Raw genomic sequence first — 21,779 nt, forward strand, 5'->3', positions numbered from 1 at the left:
GTCCACGTGCCTGGTTTGCTATTGATTTCACTACAGGCAGCTTAGACTCAAGACCAAACCTCTGAGAGGGGTCTGGCTTCCCAGCTGGGCAGTCAGGAATTCAGTGTTTGTCAGTCAGCAGACTACAGATCACAGCAAGCTGAAATCAGCACGTCATCCTGTGATGGCAAATGTTATTCGTAACTTTATAAATAGCTATCTCTGGACTTTAAATCAGAAGGAGCTGCTGAGCTAATTTGACTACACTGGTGCAGCAGAATGTTGCATTCTCCTCTGTTACCTGTCCTGAGGGCAGAGGCTACTGTTTGGTTGTAATGATCTGTCAGAAGGTATCAAGTCCTGTTTTAAAGACTTCAGGCACTGAGGAGACTTCTGCTGTTGGGTATGAGTAAATGGCAAGAATCGTCTGAGTAGGGGATTACTTGAAGATGAGAGCCAAATTGTTCCCCACAACCCTGAGGTGCTTCCTCCCAGCTTGTGTATATAGATGTGAAGTACAAATAGCTGTGGGTGCGTTTTGTGGTCAAGGGTCTAGATTCCTTGAAAGACTTGGGCACTGAAGAAGGATACCAGGGGAGATGGGGTGCTTGAGTCCAGATTCCTGGAAATCCCTCCTATGCAGCAACACTGAACCTTCACAGATCCACAACTTTTGATTTTAAACATCTCTAAATAATAGTTTTTTTGTTATTTATTCATTTATAATTATTAAAGACCTCTCAGTAATTATTGTATGAGAGCTGCCTGCACACTCGAGCTGGGGAATACATCTTGTTTTTGTGAGGCCTTGGTGTGAGCAGGATGCTAAACTTCCTAGACCTGAACTAATTCCAAACAAATTCACAATTGGCCAAAACTCTGTATATTTACAGAATCACAGAATGGTTGAGGTTGGAAGGGCCACCTGGAGGTCATCTGGTCCAACCTCTGCTCAAGCAGGGTCACCTGGAGCTGGTCCTGGGCACCCTGGTGTGGCTTTCCCCTTTTTCTTGCAGTGGTGAAGGTTCTCACAGGGCAGCCCCTCAACTGCATTCCCCTGAGCTCCTGGAATGAAGCATGTGTGTCTGCATGAATTGTTGGGACTCGGTGACACGAACCCTGTCTTGGGTTGTCACTGCACAGAGAGAGGGATGGAGAGAAGGAAAGCAAACTTGGGGGGTTTTCCTCTCATAGCTCCTCCCATCCCACAAGGACAGGAATAAAAAAATAATTGAGAAAGAGAGCATGTATGTAGAAGGGAGTACCAGTCAAGTTCACTGGTATGGCTGCTTGTCTGCAGGTGGGAATTCCTGGACTCCAGGCTCTGTTTACAGCACTATACATCAAAGCATTGTCAGATAAGGTAAACAACCAGACGATGACAAAATCCTGGGTCTTCCCCCTTTCTGTGAGACCAGCTCAAGACCTTCTTTTTTCCTGTGTCACTTTGAGCCTTGGAGCTCTCTGCACACAACAATTTACATCATGGATTTGGTTATTCCTTTGCTGAGCATTTTGGCTGTGGCAACTCAGGAAGAGATTCTGTATTGCACAGGTAACACGAAAAACAGGAAAATTCACAACTTCCCTTAATAATTTCCTTAAGTGATTAATTATCCTCACAGTTTAAAATGGCACCTCATTTGTTTTTAATTTCAGTTTGCTTGGCTTTATTCCCAACCATGAGTGCCTGCTGCGTTTTCCTCTGGTAATGTGGAAAGCCCATTTTCTCCCTAGGTATTTACGCTTTGCAATCTAGTCTTGCAACTACCTTTGCATAAGGCAAGCTGACTGGCCTCTTCTAGTCCCATCCTTCTTCCCACCAGCTAATTGCCAGCTCTTTTTTGCTCTGTCTCCAATTTATCAACATCAGAAGTATAAGAACTATTTCATCCTTGGCCCCAAAAAGGTGAACGAGGCAGATAAGATCATTTTCCTCCCCCAGCTTTCTACACAGTTGTTGTTTATATAGCCAAGGATCAGACTGGCTTTTCTTCCCACATCACTACACCGGGTGCTTGGGTGCAGATGCCTGGCCTTAGTGATTCTTAAATCCTTCCCAGGGCTGCTGCTTTCATCGTTAAAAATTTGCATGCAGTCTTTGATTCAAGATGAATAAACTTGTTTGGTTGTGCTAAGTGCATTTAGCTTGAAAAGAAATCCCTGCTGGTGTCACTGGCGTGGTCTCTTAGTCACCATCCCAAATCCTTTATGGCACATGTGTATAGTTTTAGGGTGATTTTATACTTACTTGTAGATTGCTGGTGCAAATGCAGAGTAGCAGAGACCACTACACCAGTTCCTCTGGGGTCCTGTTAGAAACCCCTGCTTTTGGAGGTGTCTCAGGGTCTGACACACGTGGAAAGGGATCTAACTCCTACCAGAGTGCCCACTTTGTAATAATGACACCGCAGAGCAGACATTTCATTAGCTCTTATTACGTTCCATTAACAGGACAACGTCACCAGCCAAGCTCCTGCTGAAGAATGACGGTTCCCCAGGATCCACAGCATTCTGGTCTCTGGAGCTTCCCCCATGTTCAAAGATGTGTTAAATATATTAAAACCAGGAGACCAATATTCTCTGGTTATCTCGGCGCTCCAGGATGCATGTACTTTAGCAAGTGTGTGTTCCTCCTAAATGCTGGTCTTTCTCTGAGCTTACTGAAGGGCTGCAGAATGCATCACTTCCTAAAAGAGAACAGAAACATTTACAGAAACCTTGTGCCTGTTTGGAAACTTAATAATGTTTTTCTCATCAACTTCTTGGCCTATAACATTAGGAAGATCTCTTATATTCCTAATGGACATTAAAAACTCCCTCTTAGCCTTGCCAAGGGAGGGATTTTTTTTACCCCCATTTCCTGTGTTATTTTTCTGCTCTTTTAAGCTTCTTATTTTTAGTCTTTGCTATCTCTTTCCCCTTTCTTCCATTTGTAACATTACTTCTATTTTTAACTGGTGCTTTTCACTGACTTTTTCTGACTTTTTCACTGACTGGGAACTTAGGCAAGGCCCTATTCTTCCATGAATCCCTGGGTCTCATGCTGTAGGCTCTGAGGCCGTCCTCTGCCCACCCTGAAGCACGGCATCGGGGCTGTATGTATGATCTGTGCGTTTAAAGCAGCGTGGGACGGCAAACAGCGCACGAGCATGTTTCCTGAGCGGGGCAGAGATCCAGTGCCCAAATGGAAATTTCTCTGCTGGAATTTTTTCCTTGCCTCCTTTCCTGTAAGAGCTTGTCTTTTGCTTTCCAGAGCGTGGATTGCACGGCTCAGAAACTTGATTTCTGCTTAGTTGAGGCCACGGCACATTTCCTCCCTGGGGACGGGAGCGTGCTTTGAAGGATTGGGCCTCCCACTGGGCCAGCGATGTCGGAAGGGATCGTCAGGGGTGGCGGCTTAGCACAGGAATGCGCAGCATCCAAACTGCAGCCTTAAAAGCAGTCGGCGAGGAGTTGCTGTTTCCTTGATTGGGAAAAGAGCAGAGAGGCCTGGCAGGGCTGTGACTCAGTCGGTGAGTCAGCGCGGGGCTGCTTTCCGATGAGGACATCTTGCAGGGTTAGCTCGCCGTCACACCCTCTCCTGCTCCGGTGCCATAAAACCCTCGTGCTGCTGCTAAACCCTCGTGCTGCTGCTTCTCCACATGCTCACGGAGCCATCCTGTCCCCAGACCTCCTCCCTTCTGCCTCCCACCCCACTGGCTCCGTGCCGGTTTGCTTCTGTGCTCAATCGCATACACTGCACTGCTGACTCCCTTTGCTCCTTCAGGTTCAAGGTGGCACAAGCAGGTGTAAGTGGCTTTGTACTGAGAAAGAGACCTTGTAACCTGTTCACTACAGAGAGAAAATCCCAAGAATTGGCAGGAATCCCCTGCAAGAAAAGGCACAGGGTGAGGGCTTGATCTAGACTATCTCTGAGGTGTGACCACCTTCATCTAACCCTGCAGGCTCTGAAATGGGCTGGAGCTGCACTCGAAGTCTGACACAGTGGCTTTGAGTGTGCTGTTTGAGGCTTATTTGGCAAGAGTTTGGCAGTGGGTGGTTGGGAGGGCTGGGGAGGCTGCTGGGGTGGTTGGTCTCTGTGAGCAGAGCCCAGCGGCTGCCACAGGTCAGATCAGAAGTTCCCCTGCGGCCCGTGGAGAGGCCCCTGGTGGAGCAGGCTGTCCCCCTGCAGCCCATGGGTCCCACATGGAGCAGATCTCCATGCTGCAGCCCCCCCATGGGTGGAGGAGCCCCCAGCGGAGCAGGTGGATGTGGCCTGGAGGAGGCTGCGGCCCATGGAGAGCCCCCACAGGAGCAGGCCCCGGGCCGGAGCTGCAGCCCATGGAGAGGAGCCCACACAGGAGCAGGGGGTCTGGGGGGAGCTGCTACCCATACGGGGGACCCGTGCTGGAGCAGTTTGCTCCTGGGGGATGGACCCCGTGGGACGGAGCCGTGTGGGAGCAGTTTCTGAAGAGCTGCAGCCTGTGGGCAGTCCCCGCAGGCTCAGTTCGGGAAGGACGGCATCCCGTGGGAGGGACCCCATGGGGAGCAGGGGCAGAAAGGGACCCTGAGGGAGCGGCGGAGATGAAGCATCAGGGACTGACCGCAGCCCCCATTCCCTGTTCCCTGGCATCATTTGACTGGAGGAGGTAGAAGAGGTTGGATGGGGTGAAGGTGGTTTAAGTTGCTTTTAATTCTCACTGCTCGGGTCTGTGAGCAATAGGCAACAAATGGCATTCATCTCCATTAGGATGAGTCTGTTTTGCCTGTGGTGGTAACAGGTAAGTGATCTCCCCGTCCTTATCTGAACTCACGAGCTTTTCCCATCATATTTTCCCTTCATCGTAAGTTCCTGTGAGGAGAGGCCATGAGTGAGCAGCGTGGTGGTGCTGAGCTGCCCATCGATTGGAGCCACCACACGCCTCCTTTTGCTGCCTCTTCCCCTCGCTGCGTCCCCATGGTCACAGCTCCCTGAGATCCCACTGCACTGCCCACCCCGGATGCGATGCCAACCGAAAGGCACCCAGCGAGGGAGGGAGGGAGCACGGGTGACACTGAGGAGCACACAGCTCGTGCCTCTTGGCCTCGGTCTTGGGCACACGCTCATTCCTGTGGAAGCTGCCTTGTTTCTAAAAAATCAAATGTTTTCTTTGAGCTTGGGTAAAGCAATTAATTTTAGCCATGTGATGTTTGCATCCAGATGAGCAGCCAGCCCATACCTCTGTCTACGGCTGCGTCCAGCATTAGGCAAAAATATCCTGCTGTTTGATTCATTAACCAAACAGCTCCGCTAATAGCTAAGCTAATTTTATCCTCTTCTCAGTGCTGGCTGACAATGACACTCACGGCCTGTCAGGGAGGAGCATCAGCACCGCAGTTCCCAGACTCAAAAACTGGCATTTTATTGCCTGGCCAGAAGGCAGGGGCTGCCACCCACACATCACTGTGCTCTATCTTTGGATTTCCTCTCTTTCTGGCCTTTCTGTATAGATACAGTACGAAGGAAACCAGTGAAATACCCCACAAGCCACGTTATCAGGCAGGATGGCGTGGCTCTGTAGAAGCCAGGCACAGCTATAGCTTCCAGTAACAGCTCTGCATCGTGCGTGTCCAGTCCTGAGGCACTGCGGGGTCTGGAGGAGCCTCAAATGCCCGTGTTGCTCCTTCTGGAGATGGGCAGAAGCCGGCTCACTGCCATCCAAGTGGAAACAATGAACAGCAGCTTGGAAAACTCCTATGATTCTATGAAAACAAGGCGATCTTGACACATCATCACTGCTGAGCAGCGGTGACTGAAACTGAGCTTTATGTCCCCTCCCTTTCCCGTTCCCCCTGGCCTGCAGTGCGAGGGGCTGCTCAGACACCAAAGCACACACGAAGCGGCTGCACCCCGTCGCTCCCCTCCATCCCGGTATTGCCATGCCTGCAGTAACTTCATCTCGCCATCCTCGTGGACAAAATGTGAAGCAGGGGTCAAGGAGGAGGAGCCCAGCGCTGTGCATGGTGCCCCATCCGTCTGGAGGGGAATTCCCCCACAGCACAGACGGGGCTGGTGCTGCGGGGCGGGCGTAGGGCTGCGCAGGAATGTTTGGAGCGTGGTGAATGTGCTTTCTGCATTGTTCCCGTCTCTCCCCCCTTCAGCTTCTCATCCTCTGCTCTGTCCAGAGCCTGCCTACTCCCGACTGCTGCTGTGCCAGCTGCAAGGCCCGTAATCTGTGCTAGCCAGGCTCACAGTGTTGCAGTCCCCGAGAGAGGTAGGGCACTGCCTTGCACCCCATCACTGCCAAAGTGGCAGCTCTGAGACCAGATGCTCTCCAGGAGGTCCCTGTCCCTGCTTTAACTACAGAATTAAAGTGCAGAAGGCGTTTTGCCTTCGGATTTTGTGAATAGGTGACTTTCTGCGCAGCCCAGCAGCAGGAGAAATGGCTCAGGGCAGCAGGGCGGTGAGTGGAGCACTAGGACAGGAGCAGGACTGCTGACCCCAAGCCCTTCCTGCCTCCTGGTGGAGGGGAAAAAACCACAAGCCTGTCAGGTCTGCTCTCCAGAGACCTAGAGCATTGCGCTTGTAATTTAACCTGCGATCCCAATCAGCCACCCTTTTATTTAGAACAAAAATAAATAAATAATACGAGCACTTCCTTCCACCCTGTTGTCAGTTATTGTTCCTGAAAGCACTGCTGCTGTTGGTTTTTAGGGGAAGAGCTGTGTCCTGGCCGTAGCACACGTGCTGCTGTGTACACACGGACAGCAGAAGCTCCGCTGTGTTCTCAGGGCAGTGACGGGATCCCGGGGCTGATGGCTCTGCTCTTCTCATTTGAATCCATCCCAAGGCAGTATTGGCCAAGAGCAGCACGGTCAGAAGCAACCTGTGGAAAATCTGATATTGCATCCACGCCTAGCAGCAGTCCCAAGGTGTATTTTAGCAACGAGGCGTGGATAAAGACCTACTTGCTCTTCCCTACCATGGCCAACGAGTCCATTTTTCAGGAGGTGAGCTCCTGCAGGGGCAGGAATGTGTCAGAGCCCGTCCAAGGATTGTCTCACCAGCCGTAGCCACCCTGGGTTCCCTTCCCAGCCGGGGCAGAGGCAGAGCTTTGTCTCGGGGATGCCATCTCATCCTCACGTAGCCACACGGGATGAGTGCCCCCCTCCTCACAGTGCCTGTTTCCCTGTGTGGGCTGCGGGGGTGGCTCCGTCTCCATCACTGATCCATGAAGGATGAGGAAAACCCCACTGGCTGGCCCTACAAGGCACACAGAGCTATAAACCCCATCTCGTAGTGCTGCCCACTGGCCTGGCCAAGCTTTTAATGCAGAACATCTCACTCCTTCTCCCCCTGCTTCATTCCCCAACATTGCTGCTGGAGACAGGCAGCCCTGGGTGCGGCCGCTCTCCTGCCTCCTGATTAAAGCTGGGTCCTGCCAGCAGGTTGGGCTTTCCCAGGGATTATGGCTTTCTCATCCCCTCTTCGGGGGTGATGCAAGCGCAACAAGCCTGTGCCTAAATTCGGTCCCACCCCTGAGTCCTCCGCCAGCACAGACTGCGAGGCATAGCCACGGCTTGTTCTCATGCAGCACCTGGCACAGGTCTCAGCACGGCCTGAACCACATGGGGCCTGGGAATATCAGCTGTTGACAATTAATAAATAATAACACCTAGAAGAAAAGCATGCAAGTGACTGACTTCCCTGTCCAGAACAAATTTAAGGTGTGAAGGGCCTATTGTGGCTGTGACAAAATGTCATTGCTGTAAAGCAAAGCTCGTTGTCTCTTTCTGTCTTGATTTCAAGAATGGAAGTGCTGGAGCTTTCAGCACATCCCTAAATAACTCAATCCGACAGTTCAACATTCACACTGTTGAAAAGCCTGCCTTGTACTAACTGTGGCTGTCAGACACAGGATCGTTGTTGTGCTTGTTTCTAACAGTCTGGGGGTTATCACAGACTCATAGAATCATCCAGGTTGGAAAAGACCAACAAGATCATTAGGTCCAACCATTGCCCTGAGCTATGGAGTCCCACCACTAAACCACATCCCTTAAATCCCTCCGGGGATGGGGACTCCACCACTTCCCTGGGCAGCCTGTTCCGATGCCTGACCACCCTTTCCCTGAAAAAATCCTGCCCAACGTCCAACCTAAACCTCCCCTGGCACAACTTGAGGCTGTTTCCTCGCATCCTATCACTTGCCACCTGAGAAAAGAGACCAGCACCCTCTCACTGCCACCTCCTTTCAGGTGGTTGCTGAGAGCAATCAGGTCTCCCTTCAGCCTCCTCTTCTCCAGACTGAACAATCCCAGGTCCTGCAGTTGCTCCTCATAACTCTTGTTTTCTGGTCCCTTCAGTTGAAGAGATATCTTGGGTCTGAAGGTTGTGACAAAGTGCTAAAGGATGTAGCTTCTGGATGTTATTAGTTATTCCATACTTATGCAATGTGTTGATACTTCCAGGTTACAAGGTCCCTGTCAGGACCAGGCTCCTGCTATGCAGGTTTTTGTACTCCATCTTTATAATCTGGAGAGTAAGCAGCAGAGGCTGTCAGAAAGACCTGGTTTAAAGTGGGACTTAAAATTGCAACAATGTGCTGCTAACACAGTCCCTAAACACAAGTCCCTAAAGAGTTTATTTTCCTTCTGCCTCCTCTCCCTCCTATCAATGAATCTCTTAGTTTTAGCCAGAGAACTTTCTCACTCCTGCTTTTCTCCCTAGCTCAGCACTGGGCTTCTTTCCCAGACTGAGTTTTGAAGCTAATTTTAAAAAGAGACTCCATCCCCATGAGACAAGGAAGAGACAGAAGTGCTCTCTGAGATGCCGTGGCGTGTCTGCTGGGACTGCCTTGCTCCGAGCCAAATCTTTGGCAGTGGTGTCTCCACTGAATCAAATGGTGTTGCTTCCAGCAGGACTGCTTGCCCTCGGAGTCACTTTCTGCTTCATTTTCTTCCCAGAAGAACAGGACAGTCACACACAGCACCCGGAGGTCATGGCAGGAGGCAGGAGCTCCAGCCTGGGGAATTATTTAGAGTGGAGTGTGTTTTGAAAGATCAGCCTAGAAGGGTCGTGCACGTGAGGAGAAAGGAGCTCCTTTCCCCCTTCTTCTCATGTTCTCCTCATTTTCTTATCACAGGAGGAGGCTGCTTTCCTCAGCAGTCTCTTATCTCTTCACTTGACCTGTCCTCCAGTTTTATGCAATGCAATTGGGGCAATTATTTTGCCCCAGTCTCCCAAACATTTGTCGAGCCTCACCTTTTTCCTTGCCCTTTCCTCTCTCCAGTCTCTCTGTCTTAAATCTCTTCTCCCCCATGCACTTTCTGGTTCTCCTTGCCAATTCAGCGTGCAGGCAAGCTCTTGTGTGCAGCCTTTCCTCTCCACCCACACTCCTTCTCCTGCTGCTGAGACATCGCTTTTCTTCCCTGTAACCACATCACCTGCCTCTTGGCATCTTCCACGCATCTTCTGCGGGCTCCCTCTTCTCCCTCACATCAACCACAAGCCTTTGCCTTCACTGCCAGCCCTGTTGGGCTTGTCGCAGTGTCACCCCTTGGTCCGTGTTGGGTTCCACACTGATGGTCCTCATGGGGAAGGAGATCCCAAGCCCTCTTCAGGCTGAGCCAAGGGCTACCTCTTTGCTGGTAGATAGAAAAAAAGGCAGGTGCAGCCCAGCCTCACAGCCTGAAAGGAAAGAAAGAGCCAGAAAAGCAGATAAGGGGCCTTTGAGGCTAGGAAGACAGTTTGGGGCTGCACATCCCAGTGAGGCTGAGGTGCCCTTGGGGGCAGGAGGCAGATGTGCAGGTTCAGGAGAGAGGCAGGGTGTCCATTTGTTGGTGGGAGCCACCCATCTGCTCGGCGTGCTGCTTGCTGTCATGCCCATCTGGAGACACCTCAAGCTGCTTTCCACTGCCTTGGGACCGTGCCTAGCTCGGGATACTGCAGAGCAGAGCTGGAGTGGGATATTTAAAAGCATTGCCTCACTTTCACCGGACTCACCGCATGTGTGGAAATATTTTCTTCTGCTGCCCTGATAATTGTAAGCCTGGGATCAGATAAACATCAAATAGCTCAGGTTTAGCTTCAGTTTTCAATTTCCCAGGAGCTTTTTTTTTTTTTTTTTTTTTTTTTTTTTTTTTTTTACATTTGGGAAACGCAATGTTCAGCCTGCCTTTTGGAGCTGCTGTGTTCTGGCCGGGCTGCGTCTGTGTTTTCATTCCTGTCATCTTTCCTGCACATGACTAACTCTTTCTGCCAGGGCTGGGTGACCAGGCATCTGCCTGCAAACCAAACAAGCCACTTACCCCGTTTCCTGCCATTCCCCAGCCTGTCCAGCCCGCCTCTGTCTCCCCCGGCTGATAACATCACAAAAAATGGCACTGACGTACTTCCTCGCCATGCTACTCAAGTCATCCCCCAGTGCGGGAATGAGTCTTAGAGCCCGGATTATTTTTAGCACTTTTACAGGCTCCTTCTCCGACCTCGGGCAGGAGCTTTAGCAACCCTCCGTCCCCTTGCGTCACGCACACTATGGGCTGTATTTGCAATATAGCCTCATGTGCAGATGAGGGTTGATTGAACCCGGGGATTCATGCTTGGAAATCGCTGGAATGATATGAGACAGCTTGGTCTGAAAACACCCTGTGAGCTTTCAGCACCTCGGATTTTTTAAGGTGCTGTTGGCAATACATCGGATCATATTGAACTTCTGGGGTGGGAAACTGCACGTTTCTTGACCCTGAGGAACTGCTGTACAGTCTCCTTTCCATCCCCATTATTGTGAGAGCATTAATTTTCCCATTCACTGAAGTAATACAGCCTTTTGCCCAGAAGAAGTCCAGTGTAGGGCAGGTGATAGCCCTGCTGATCATAAACTTGAGCAGTGTTTTCATTCCCTTTAGACAGATTTTTTTTTTTGTCAGTTCTATGTTTGGTCAGGCATCCAGAGGTGGCTGTGACTGGGGCGTGCGATCCAAGGCTCTCTGCCTTTCTGCCTCCCCCGGGGGAGGTTCTGCCAAGGTGTGCTGATGCTGCACTGCAGGAGGATTTCGGACACCCCATCCTGCTCCAGGAGAGTGCCATTCCCAGGCTCCTGTGTAGCACAGTGCTGGCAGCAATAGCGGCGATAGACACCCCAAAAAGAGGCAGAGTGTGTTCCCAGCAGCATTAGTAACCTGCTGCCTCTTTCTTTCCTCTCCTCTCCCTTCCTCCCACTCCCTCGGCCAGGCTCGTGGCTGGGCAGAGCAGCCCACACCTTCTCCTGGGCGGTGGATCCGACTTTGCAGCATCCCCCTTGGCAGCCCCAGGAAGATTTCTGGCTGCGTCAGCCAAAATTCCTCCGGGGGACTGTGCTGCAATGCAGACACCACACCCCGCTGGTGCCACTCAGCTACAGACCAGCACCACCGAGGGCTTTCCTCCTCCTCCTCCCTATTAGCCCCGATGATTTTGGGTTGGCCGGCATCACCTCCTTGGGACCGCGGTGCCCGCAGCGGGTGTCACTGAGGCATCGCTGGCGTTGGGCGGTGCGGCTGCTGCCTGCAGAAGCGCTCGCTCCCCGCAGGGACCAGCGGGTTTCAGATTTCATTTCCCTCGCACGCTACACCCCAATTCCAGACACTTTCTGGCTCCGCCGCTGCATGGACGCAGAGCATGGGTCCTTCGCCGTACCCAGCGCAAGCAGACAGCCCCAGGGAGCGGACCATGAAGGCGCTGATTTTATTTTGGCTTTGCGTCTCACTTTTTCCCGGCTTTTCCCAGGGCAGAGTCGTGGGAGAGGACGAGGCTGGTTTTGCTGAGTGCAACGTGTTTTTCCCCGGACAAGTCCCACCAGAAGGATTCACCGAGCCCTTCCACGTGAAAATCTGTCAGCAGTACAACAGGGAGCCGCGCTTCGCAACACTCTACAGTACCAAGGACAAAATCCCTCTTTATTCAGCTTTTAAATACACAAAAGCAGCCCAAAATGAGGAGGAGAGCTGGCTGGTCGAGCCGCAGGTAAGTCAGTGTTTTCTTTGCTGTAAATCAAATATTTTCTGGGCACATTTCCTGGTGAGAAGCTGTTAGCAGGGGGGAGGATTTTAACAAAATACCCCAGTGCTCCGTGGATTTTGTGAACCCCCCTTTGGATATTAATTCCCCATGGGCAGAACTGAGATATTTTAGTGCTTGGAACTGGACAAACAAACAGTTCCTGGTCCCACAGAGCTTGTCAGGAGAGCTTTTGGGAGGCTTTTGGGTGTGAAACACAGCGTGGGGGCAAGGAAAGCCACCCCTGCACTAGATATCCCGGGTGATACTGCTGGTGGGTGACGGGGTTAAACATCTCAGCGCCAAGCTGGAGTTTGCCCTGCTGCCGGCACTGATAAGAGCTGTTCAGCCTCACAGCATGGACAAAGCGTGTGCTCGTGGCTCACCACCTTGACTCGCAGTGTTACAGCGTGCCCCGGCTGCAGGTTTGGGCGGGGAAGGGAGGTGCCGTGTCCCACAGCCAGCTGTGTGGTGCAACCTGAGTGCTGCTGCAGCCTCGGTGGGGTTTGCTCCCCTGGCATCCACCATGTTTCAGCAGCTCCATGAGTCTGTTATATTTAAAAGGAATCCTTAAAAAGTTGCTAGTGCCCTATGACAACAAGTATGCCTCACCTTAACTCTTCCTTAACTGTTTTTTTTTTTTTTTTCCCTAAATTTCCAGCAGTGATCATTTTGTAGCCACCTTTGCTCTGCTGAGCTCAGAGCTGAGGCAGGCGCAGGGTGAGGGCAGGGTGCTGGAGCTGGGTGCTGGGGTGTGGGCGCTGTGTGCAGGCAGGATGAAGTTTAAAGCCATTCCCCCTTGTCCCAGAAGAGTGGCTGTCATACTGGTGGCCCCCTTTTGGGTGATGGGAGAATTTGGGAAGGGGAGATTGAAAGCTGAAGGTGTCCCTGTCCTCACCTCAACCTGGCTGTGCTCTCAGGGCTAGGCTGAAGTGCTCTCCTTCCATCGCATGGGTGCCTGTGAGAGGTGTCCTCTTGCCCTTTTGGGACAGAGGACAGCTTTTAGCAGGCTGCTGCTATAGAGGCGAGGAAGGGTAAGGAGTTTTGAGAGCACAAATTGCACCTAACAGAGCGAGCACCTGCTGTCAGAGCGAGGGCATAGAGGCAAGGCGGCCAAGATGGCGTCCTTGAGGCCCGTCACCCCCTCTGGCCGCCATGCCTCTTCCTGCTCCTCACGGCCTGGCTCACCGCCATGGCGGGCCCCTCACCTTCCCTGCCCGCTTCTCCAGCACCTCCCTTTGTCCCGGTCACATGGCCCTCATGCCTTGACTACCTTGTGGTTGTCCCTGATAACGCTCCTGAGCCCCAAACCTTGTGTGTCCTGCCTCAGAAAATCATCTCAGCCCCAGAAAAAAATTTCTCAGCGCTACATCCCATGAAGGCAGGCTGAGGGAGCTGGGGTTGTTCAGCCTGGAGAAGAGAAGGCTCCAGGGAGACCTCACAGCAGCCTGCCAGTACATAAAGGGGGCTACAGGACAGCTGGGGGTGGACTCTTTGTCAGGGGATGTGGTGATAGGACATGGGGGAATGGCTTTAAACTAAAAGATGATGATTCTACCTTGATTTTCTGTGGCTTCCCATCAGTGAAGCCCTGTGGGATGCTGTGGGGACAGCTTGTTCCTAGCTGACACTTGGCTGTGCTGGTCAGTGAGAGTGTGGGATAGCTGAGAGCTCTGAGAACTTCTTTTCCATGGAGCAAGCTGCTCTCACCTCTGCTAAACAGAAAAAAAATCTCCTGGACTCTCTCACATCTCTCTTTCCTCCTTTGACTGTTGTTTTCTGAGTAATTTGTTTGCTTGTTTTGTTCTTTTTTTGACTCAAAAGCATCCTTTAACTGACAGCATGGCACACCTTTGAAGGGATGCTCCACATTTTCCCTTGTCTGACTCCTGATTAAGATGTAGATCTGTACTGGGGACCAGTGAGCTCCGGGCGAAAGGAGCCTCACCAAGTGAAACAAAATATGGTCCTGGACCATGGTGAAGGGGAAAGCTAAGGAAAAATCCCAGTATGGGTAGCTTGGAGGAGGCTGCACTGTGGATGGGGACATCGCTGAGCCCTGTGCCTGAAAGCCCCTGTGCCACATCAGGTGGCACTACTGGGGGAAGAGGGAGCACAGAGATCATCTCCCTTCTGCCTGCCCAAATCCCCCACTGGAGCCAGTTTCGTGGTGGTTTTGATCAACAGCATGTAGTAGAGAACTTGTCCCTTGCTAACTCAATGCCGAAGGCCTGATGGGGCTGCAGACTGCCCCAGGTAAAGGCTGACATTTGTTGGGACAGGGCTCTTGTGCGCTTTCTGTCTCAGAGGGACCATGCCTTAGGTGTGCAGCAAGGCTCAGGTCCACACTGATGCAAGAGGGGAAAGTGGAGGACAGATTTTGTACCTATCATGTGTATTCCCATCAAGGCTAAGCCAGGTAATGAAACCCCTAAAGGGAGCTCTTCACAACACGGGCTCTGTATCAAGGCCCTGAGAGATTACACTGTCTGTTTTCTGCATAACTTCCTCGCTGAGACAGTGATAGCCAGGTACAAACAGGCTGAACTGTGCAGTGGCATGCACTTACTTCTGTGTGCATGCACACCCACACGCAGAGATACAGTGAGCAGGAGGAAATCACTATAAAAATGCTCTCTGCACACTGGTGCGTGACTCAGGGTTGTCATGTGCTTTTTTTTGTTGTTTCTATAACAGATCGTGATCTATGCTGTGAGGGCACTGTCTCGCTCTCTGTATACCTACCTCCTCAGGAATGCATGCACCAGAAACAAATGCCAAATGTGGCAGCGAGGTACTCATCAGATGAGAAATAAGAGGAATGTCAGCTACACCCAGCGCTGATTGGCGGCTGGAAAATGTGAATTAATCCAGGAACCAGTACTGATAAAAAATGAGAGGCCAGGAGTGTCCTGATGGGCAGGACACTGATGGGAAGCCCCCAGGCTTTGGTCCCCAAACCTGCTCTATTGCTGACTTGTTAGGGTTAAGAGCAAGCCACTACGGTGGCTTTCACCTTGTCATGTTTTGGTCGTCTGAAAGCCTGTAGTTTGGTCAGAGTCTTGGCTTGAGAGACATGGAGAACACAGGAGTTGCTTTTCCTCTCCTAAGATAGGACAGGCTGGGTGAGTCGCCTTGTGTTTCCATCTGATTGATGATTTCCATCAGCCAGAGGAGCAGGATGGGATTTGCATCCCCCAGCCATAGCTACATCTGGGCTTTCCTCTCAGCTTTGGTGGACCATGGAGAGAAGCTGGTGCTCCTGAAGCCACCCATGAGCTTCCTACAACACACACCTCAGTGTCAGGTTCACTCCCTTCTGCAAAATGGCAACCCCCACTGTACAAAGCCCATTTAATATTGATAGGTGCTTGGACTCGGTTCTGCACAGCTGCTTGGATGCATAATTTATTTTTAAATCCCCCTGGGAATGAGGTGTTTGCCTGTCTGCTTGGATCTTGCCCCGAGCCATCGCAGGGTATTTCAGCAGGTGGATTGCAGCCGGCTCCATGGACACAACCCAAAGGTTTTTTGGGGCAGCGAGGAGAGGCAGCCTGCGTGCAGGTCAGAGACAGCACAGGAGCCAGCATGCCTTTGGGGCTGAGTTACAGGAGGCACGAAGCACTCAGCAGTGCGTGAGTGATTACAAACCACACCGGGAGTTATTGTAAGCACCAGCGCTCAGTGATGTCAGGGCCTCACGCATGCACACAGCCACATTTCTGGTGTTCTTTCCTAACTGCGCCCAAACAATCCCGGCGGTATGTGCAAATCCCCGCAGCCAAACAGGTAACCGGCCACATATTTGCTTGATAGGCACCTCCAGGAATGCATGCATCAGCTCATAAAGTCAAGTCTACGCCGTCTGCTGCTTGCAGGCTGGGAATCCCTGAGAGGAGGCAGAGCTGGGTGTCTCAGCTCTCAAAACTCCTGGCCAGCTGCAGCCCAGAAGCTTTAGGGCGAGCTCGGGGTGTCTGAGCAAGGGCTGCGGAGCAAGGCAGAAGTCTTGCTAAGTGCTGCCTTCAGAGGAAGCTAAGACTTGTGCCTCCGCACGTAGGAAGCCTCCCAGTCCCGAAGCAGGTTCAAAATGAAGCAAGAACCCTCCTAGCAGGCAGCCGGGGGTAATGCAGCCCGGTGACACGGTTTGTGTTGGCACTGCTGTGTCCTGGGGCCAGCCTGCAGGGGCTTGCCTGAGGCAGGAAGCAACCAAAGCACGGTTTGTTTGTACGGCAAGGAGGATGGATAGGACATAGGACGGATAGCTGCCTACACCGAGCGCAGGGGAGGTGAGGCAGGAGCTGTGGCACTGAGGAAACGCCAGCTCCATGTAAGTTTAAAGCACGTAAGTAGTGGACATCTGTCTGGTTGCAGGAGAGCCAAGGGACCAGGAAGGATGATGGGGGTGATTCAGGGTAGAATAGGAACCCTTTGCCCTATACGTCTGCAAAATTTGTATGATGTAGTGCAGGGAACTGCACGCAGGAGCCAAGAGAACAATGTAATCGGGCCAGCACGATGTTGGGAGCAGAAACAGAGACAACACGAGGCGGTGACTGCCGGAGCCCGCCTGCCACCCCTGAGTTGCTGCCAGCATGCTCACCCTCTAATTTGGGGAAGAAAATGACAATTTGGAGAGGCTGCGGTGTCGAGAGGAGTGACTAAGGAGCAGGCAGAGCTGCGGCCACCTGAGAAAGCCCTGAGCACATGGCGGTGCCCCAAATCTCCTGCTCCCACCGCTCATTACCTCCTGGCCCGGCTGCGTGCGAGGCGCCAGGAGGGGTTGTTACTGCCTAGGGGTCGGGAGGGTGGGAAGGACAGACACGGGCACATAGCACGGATTCCACCGAGGACCTGCGGTGACAGCGTCCTCGCCCACACGATGCTGGGAGGTCATTAAAGACGAGGTTCAGACTGCTAATGACAAGCCCCGAGCTCGCTGGCACGTCTGCGGTCAGGGCAGTGAAATTCAGGTCACCTGCCACGGTGTCCCACCTATTCTGTGAGCGCAGAGAGGTAAATGCCTTCTCCAGGCATCCTACACCTCATGGATTTTTTCCTTCGTTGCTTAGATTTGATGGTTCAGAGACTCCAGGTTGCTTGTTAGATTTAAGGATTGTGGATCTCAGGGTGTGATCCGTAGCGTGGAGTAGCGGCCCTCGTAGAAAATACACTTCGAGGCTCATTTTAGTTTCTTTTAGGAAGGCAAATTGCACGCACTAACCCTTTTCTGCCATTTCAGGTAGATGACCCAGACAACGACCAGCAGGAGATGGTGCTCGAGGCCGATCTCGTTGGCACGGTGGCCAACCTGGGTGCCAACCAAGCCCTGACCTCAGACTACGTGGGCTCTGGCTACGAGCGGGGGCTGCTAAACCCCAGCCTGCTCAACGAGGAAGACTTCCAGACGGCCACCTACACGCTGACGAACGCCGTCCCCCTGAGTCCCTCTCTGAGCAAAACCTGGCACAGAGATGTCGGGAGGGTGGTGGAGCAAGCCCTGGCCCCTCACTGCCCCAGCAAGGACCACCTGTACCTCCTCGCGGGCGCGATTCCCTCCAGCGTCCGTGTCAAAGGCAAGGTGTCGGTGCCCGAGGCGCTGTGGCTGGCGGCGTGCTGTGACGCTGCAGAGGGGTGGTCCTTAGGGCTGGTGAAAAAGACCAGCGATGAAAACAGCCTGGCAGACCTGAAGGTGGGTGAGCTGGAGGAGCAGCTCCTGGCAGGGATCGAGCTCTTCAAGGGCAGCTGTGGAGGAGACAGCAAAAACAAGGAGAAAGTGGAAGCGATACTGCAAGCCGTCGGCCAGATCCGGGCCGGGGGACAAGTGGGAACAAACGACAGGCAGGAGTCCAAGGAGAGCGGCTTGGTGAGAAAGGTGGCTGGCATCATTGCCACCCCCTTCATCAAACTCCTGGAGCTCCTCATCTACCTGCTGGTGGAGCTGGTGAAGTTCACCTTTTACTTCCTGTGGCTTGTCATCAAGCGGGTGGGCAGCACCCTCCTGGACGGAGCCTCCAGCCTGTGGGGCGGGGTGGTGTCCTACCTGCAAGCCATCAGCATGGTGCTCATCAGCATCCCCTACGACCTGGGGAGGGTTGTCGCCAACATCTCGCTGGGCTTCCTGGAAATCGTCCAAGACGTGGCGTTCCTCACCTACAGGATCCTGCGCATCCCCGTGGGGTTCGTCCTCCACCTCGCTGCTTTCCCCTACCACTCCGTCTGTGCCATCCCCTCTGTCCTCAAGGACCTGGCCGCTGGGATCGGTGGCACCTTCTCACTGGCTGTTGATGCCACAGCCACCCTTCTGCACGGCTTTTATTACGTGGCCAGCCACATAGCCAAGCGGTTCATCCCTAAAGGCTCCTCCGGTGACTGACAGGGAGAGAAACCGAGGCTGCAAAGACGTGAAGGGGAAGAGGAGCTCTAGGATAGGTGGCCAAACGCAGTCCGTTTCGTTCTGGTATTTATTGTAGCGACGTTAATAATAATGAACCAAGCGGGGGGAGTAACAGGGAGGGCCGAGGTAACTTTGTCAGGGGACACCACCGCTGCGACTCAAACTCTGTCTATTTTAAAGCACTGGGATCCTGTCGGTGCGGGTCACAAACTTTCTGTGATCTGCAGACACCAAGCTCTGGGGATGCTCTCTAAGCTGTTTCCTTCCCACTGAGGTGGCACTGGGACCTCTGTGCCCTGCAGCAGCACATCCCGTGGGGTGGAGGTGCTCCTCTGGGGAGGGATTTGGTTTCTGAAAGCTGGAGAAGGGAAAAGGAGGGCAGGGTGCAAGGCTGAGGGGCTGGGCAGCGGGGAGGGAATGGGGCCGGGTCCTGCTGCTGGCCGCACTGCTCGCTTCTCTGGGACCTGCTGGTGGAGCCCGAGGAGGAATTTAGCCGGGTGTGCCTCGTGGCTCCTTCAAGGCAGCTGAAACCAAGCGGATCTGGCTGTGAGGAAGCACCAGCTTCTAGTTCTTTCCTGCAGGGGGAAAGCATTTCCCCTTCGCTGTGCCAAGCTCACTTTCCCTGAGCTGTTCCTCGCTCCCTGGTGAGCACTGAGGACCTCAGCCCCAATTCCTCGCCCTGGCTGGTGGGCTCCAAAGCCTGGTAGAACCTCGTGGGTCATGACTGGGGCTTTGAGACAACCCCAGCTGCCAGTGACCAGCCTGCTTCTGTTCATCCAACATCCAACAGCACCTCTGTGCTGCAGGATTGTGCCCAGGCGGGGAATTGGAAATGTTGTGGCATCCTCCTCAGGCAAGTTGGGAAAGCCCAGCTCACTGCAGAAAGTGATCCTCCTGTGCTTTTCTGCAGGACAGAAGGAAAGTGGCTCTACCTTTCTTACTGGTCTGGCTCAGTGGCAGCAGCAATGTCCTTACCAAAAGGCACCTGGGGAACAGGGGACAGGAGGTGAGCGGGGAGCACGGGGGGGAATTTTGCTGCTTGTTGCCCAAAGCCCCATCCAGCCTGGCCTTGAACACCTCCAGGGATGGGGCACCCACAGCTTCTCTGTGCCACCCTCCGAGTGAAGGATTTCTTCCCCCTAAGGTGGCTGGGGACAGGGAACAACTCGTCGTTGCCCCCACCAAGCACCCCGTGTGAGAGGTGCTTCGTGGGGGAAGGGTGGCCTCCCGGCTGGCTTCCTTCACGAGGAAAGGCAACTTTTTGTGCTCATCAGGGCCTAATCAGATAAAGTCAGCAACACTTGACAAACCCCTCCTTCGTCCTCAAGCTGTTAGTAGAGGGATTTGGATGCAAGGGGCACGGTCGCTGCTCCCAGCAGAGAGGCAGCCACCTGCCTTGCATCCAGACCTACCTCTGCATCTAGCAGGCAAACACAACCCAAGCTGGGCAGACGTGGGGCTGTTAAAAGGGTCTGAACACGCTCGGATTGCAGCCGTGACGAACCCTAACCAGCACAGGTCGTTTTTCTTCTCTGCTGCATGTCTGAGCAGGCCATGGGAAATCTGCCTGAAACACCCAGTAATTGTTACAGAACAAGCAACATCCTGCTGCAGACCATGGCTTCAGATTATTCTTATCTGGGCATGATTTATGGCTTGTGAGCTTTACTCTGTCCTAGGAAATGTATGGCTTTAACAAAATAAAAGTTACTTTTCCAAAGGAGGGCTGGTATCACGTTTCTGTCCCAGCTGCAAACAAGATAATGCAGCCCAGCGAGCTCCGGCTAATCAGGAAAGCAAGAACTGCATAGTCGCTCTTTGTTCAGGCCTGACATCTGATATTAATGGCCCTTTTCTGCTTTGAAAACACCTTTGCATTTTCAAAAGCGCATTTATTAGAGTACGCAGGTAGGAGCTGGGGGTTGCAGCAGACACGTTTCGCTCCCTATGTGCCACAGGAGGTGTGTGCTCAGACAGCCTGCATGAGGTGGGGCAGGACGGGAGCAGGAAAGGAGGCTTCTGTGTGCAGGAACGGGGGCAGGATCTGCGTGGAGAGCGGCTCCCTGAGCACACATGGGCTGGGGCTTGAGGCTGAAGAGGAAAAGGGGGGGACCGGTCCTCAGTGGCTGCACCCGGGCAGATCACCTTGGCTGCTTTGTGGCTGGCAGGGAGAAATTCACTCTTGTGGGATGCTGCTGGCTTGGGCAGTACGAGCAGATGTTTAGAAGAAGACCTGCTACTCCTAGGAGCAGCTGCTCTCCTCCACCAACTACAAACCACCAGGGGTGAGTAAGGTGTGGGCACCTCTCAGCACGTGGGAGGGGAGCCCTCAGCCACGGGTGGCCCAGCAGGGGAAGGGCTGCCCCTCCTTATCTTTATGGGATGATTCGGGGCTGGGAGTCACCCACAGGACGGGGAGGCGATGTGAAGTGATCTCCCCTCAACCAGCCCACCCAGCCCTTCAGCACAGGAGCTTCTGTGCGCATCGAGGCGGCCTTTATCGCAGTTATCTTCGCTCCGGGGTTGGGCCCAGAGAAACGAGCCGTGCCCTACAAGCACAGCAGCCCTGGCAGCACCACTCACAGCCCCCAGCCCCGGGCTCAGGTCTTCCCAATCCCTTTTTGGTGCCATTTTACGTTTTGGAGCTGCTCCTCTCTGCAGACAAGGGCTGCTGCAGCTGAGCAGGGAGCCGAGCCCTGCTCATTCCCGAGTCCTCCCTCCAGCTTAGGCAGCGCCAGCAGATGAGGAAGGTGTCGGGAAATACCGATACGAGCAGCTTGTTTGGCCGGGAAGGATTGCCTGGCAGCACAAAGCTCAAGGTGTGCACAACTGCGATACCCCGCGGGGGCATGGCCTCATTTCTCCCCTCTGCATGGCCTCGGACCTGCTTCGATTCGGGAACATGCCTCACACCGGGTGACATCTGCCGTTGATTTCAGCAGAAGCGGTGTTTTTCAGCCAAGCAGAAAGGCCTGCAGGTTCCCCAGAGGTGTTAGCATTGCAGCCAGCTGGAAAATCTCCAAGGAAATAGATTGTCAGAGAGGAATGATTTATCAAATGGGATTATTATTATTATTATTTTTTTTAATTTTCACAGCAATTTGTCTTTTCTAGTGGAAAAGGCGTTTCAGGTCCAGCTTGGAAGAAGGACCAGAAACATCCAAGAGCAGTGCACGGTGTGGATTTGAGGTGTAGACGTGGATGTTCAGCACTTTCTCCTGCCTAAAGGCAAGCCTGGCACATGAACAGGGCTGTTTCCATCCCAGAGCAGTGCCCACCCTACCTTTTGTCTCATTTTCTTCCACTTTTAAGTGTGAAAAAATCTGTTTCCATTCCAAAAGTCAGAAATTGTGACCATTTGCTGCGGCCTGTGAAGCTCAGTTTGGGGCTGGTGGCTGAGGGGACTTGTCC

General features: G+C 53.0%; 1 protein-coding gene across 1 annotated transcript; it reads left to right on the forward strand.

Moving 5' to 3' along the window:
• The first annotated feature begins 11,075 nt into the window (after positions 1–11,075).
• On the forward strand, positions 11,076–20,088 carry ENDOD1 (endonuclease domain containing 1). Its single transcript, XM_084504090.1, has 2 exons — positions 11,076–11,941; positions 17,214–20,088. Exons 1-2 carry the CDS (start codon positions 11,597–11,599, stop codon positions 18,345–18,347), a joined length of 1,479 nt encoding a protein of 492 aa, XP_084360216.1. The 5' UTR covers positions 11,076–11,596; the 3' UTR covers positions 18,348–20,088.
• The last annotated feature ends 1,691 nt before the right edge of the window (positions 20,089–21,779 follow it).

The sequence above is a fragment of the Aythya ferina genome (genome assembly GCF_964211825.1).
Source record: "Aythya ferina genome assembly, chromosome: 1".
NCBI lineage: Eukaryota > Metazoa > Chordata > Aves > Anseriformes > Anatidae > Aythya > Aythya ferina.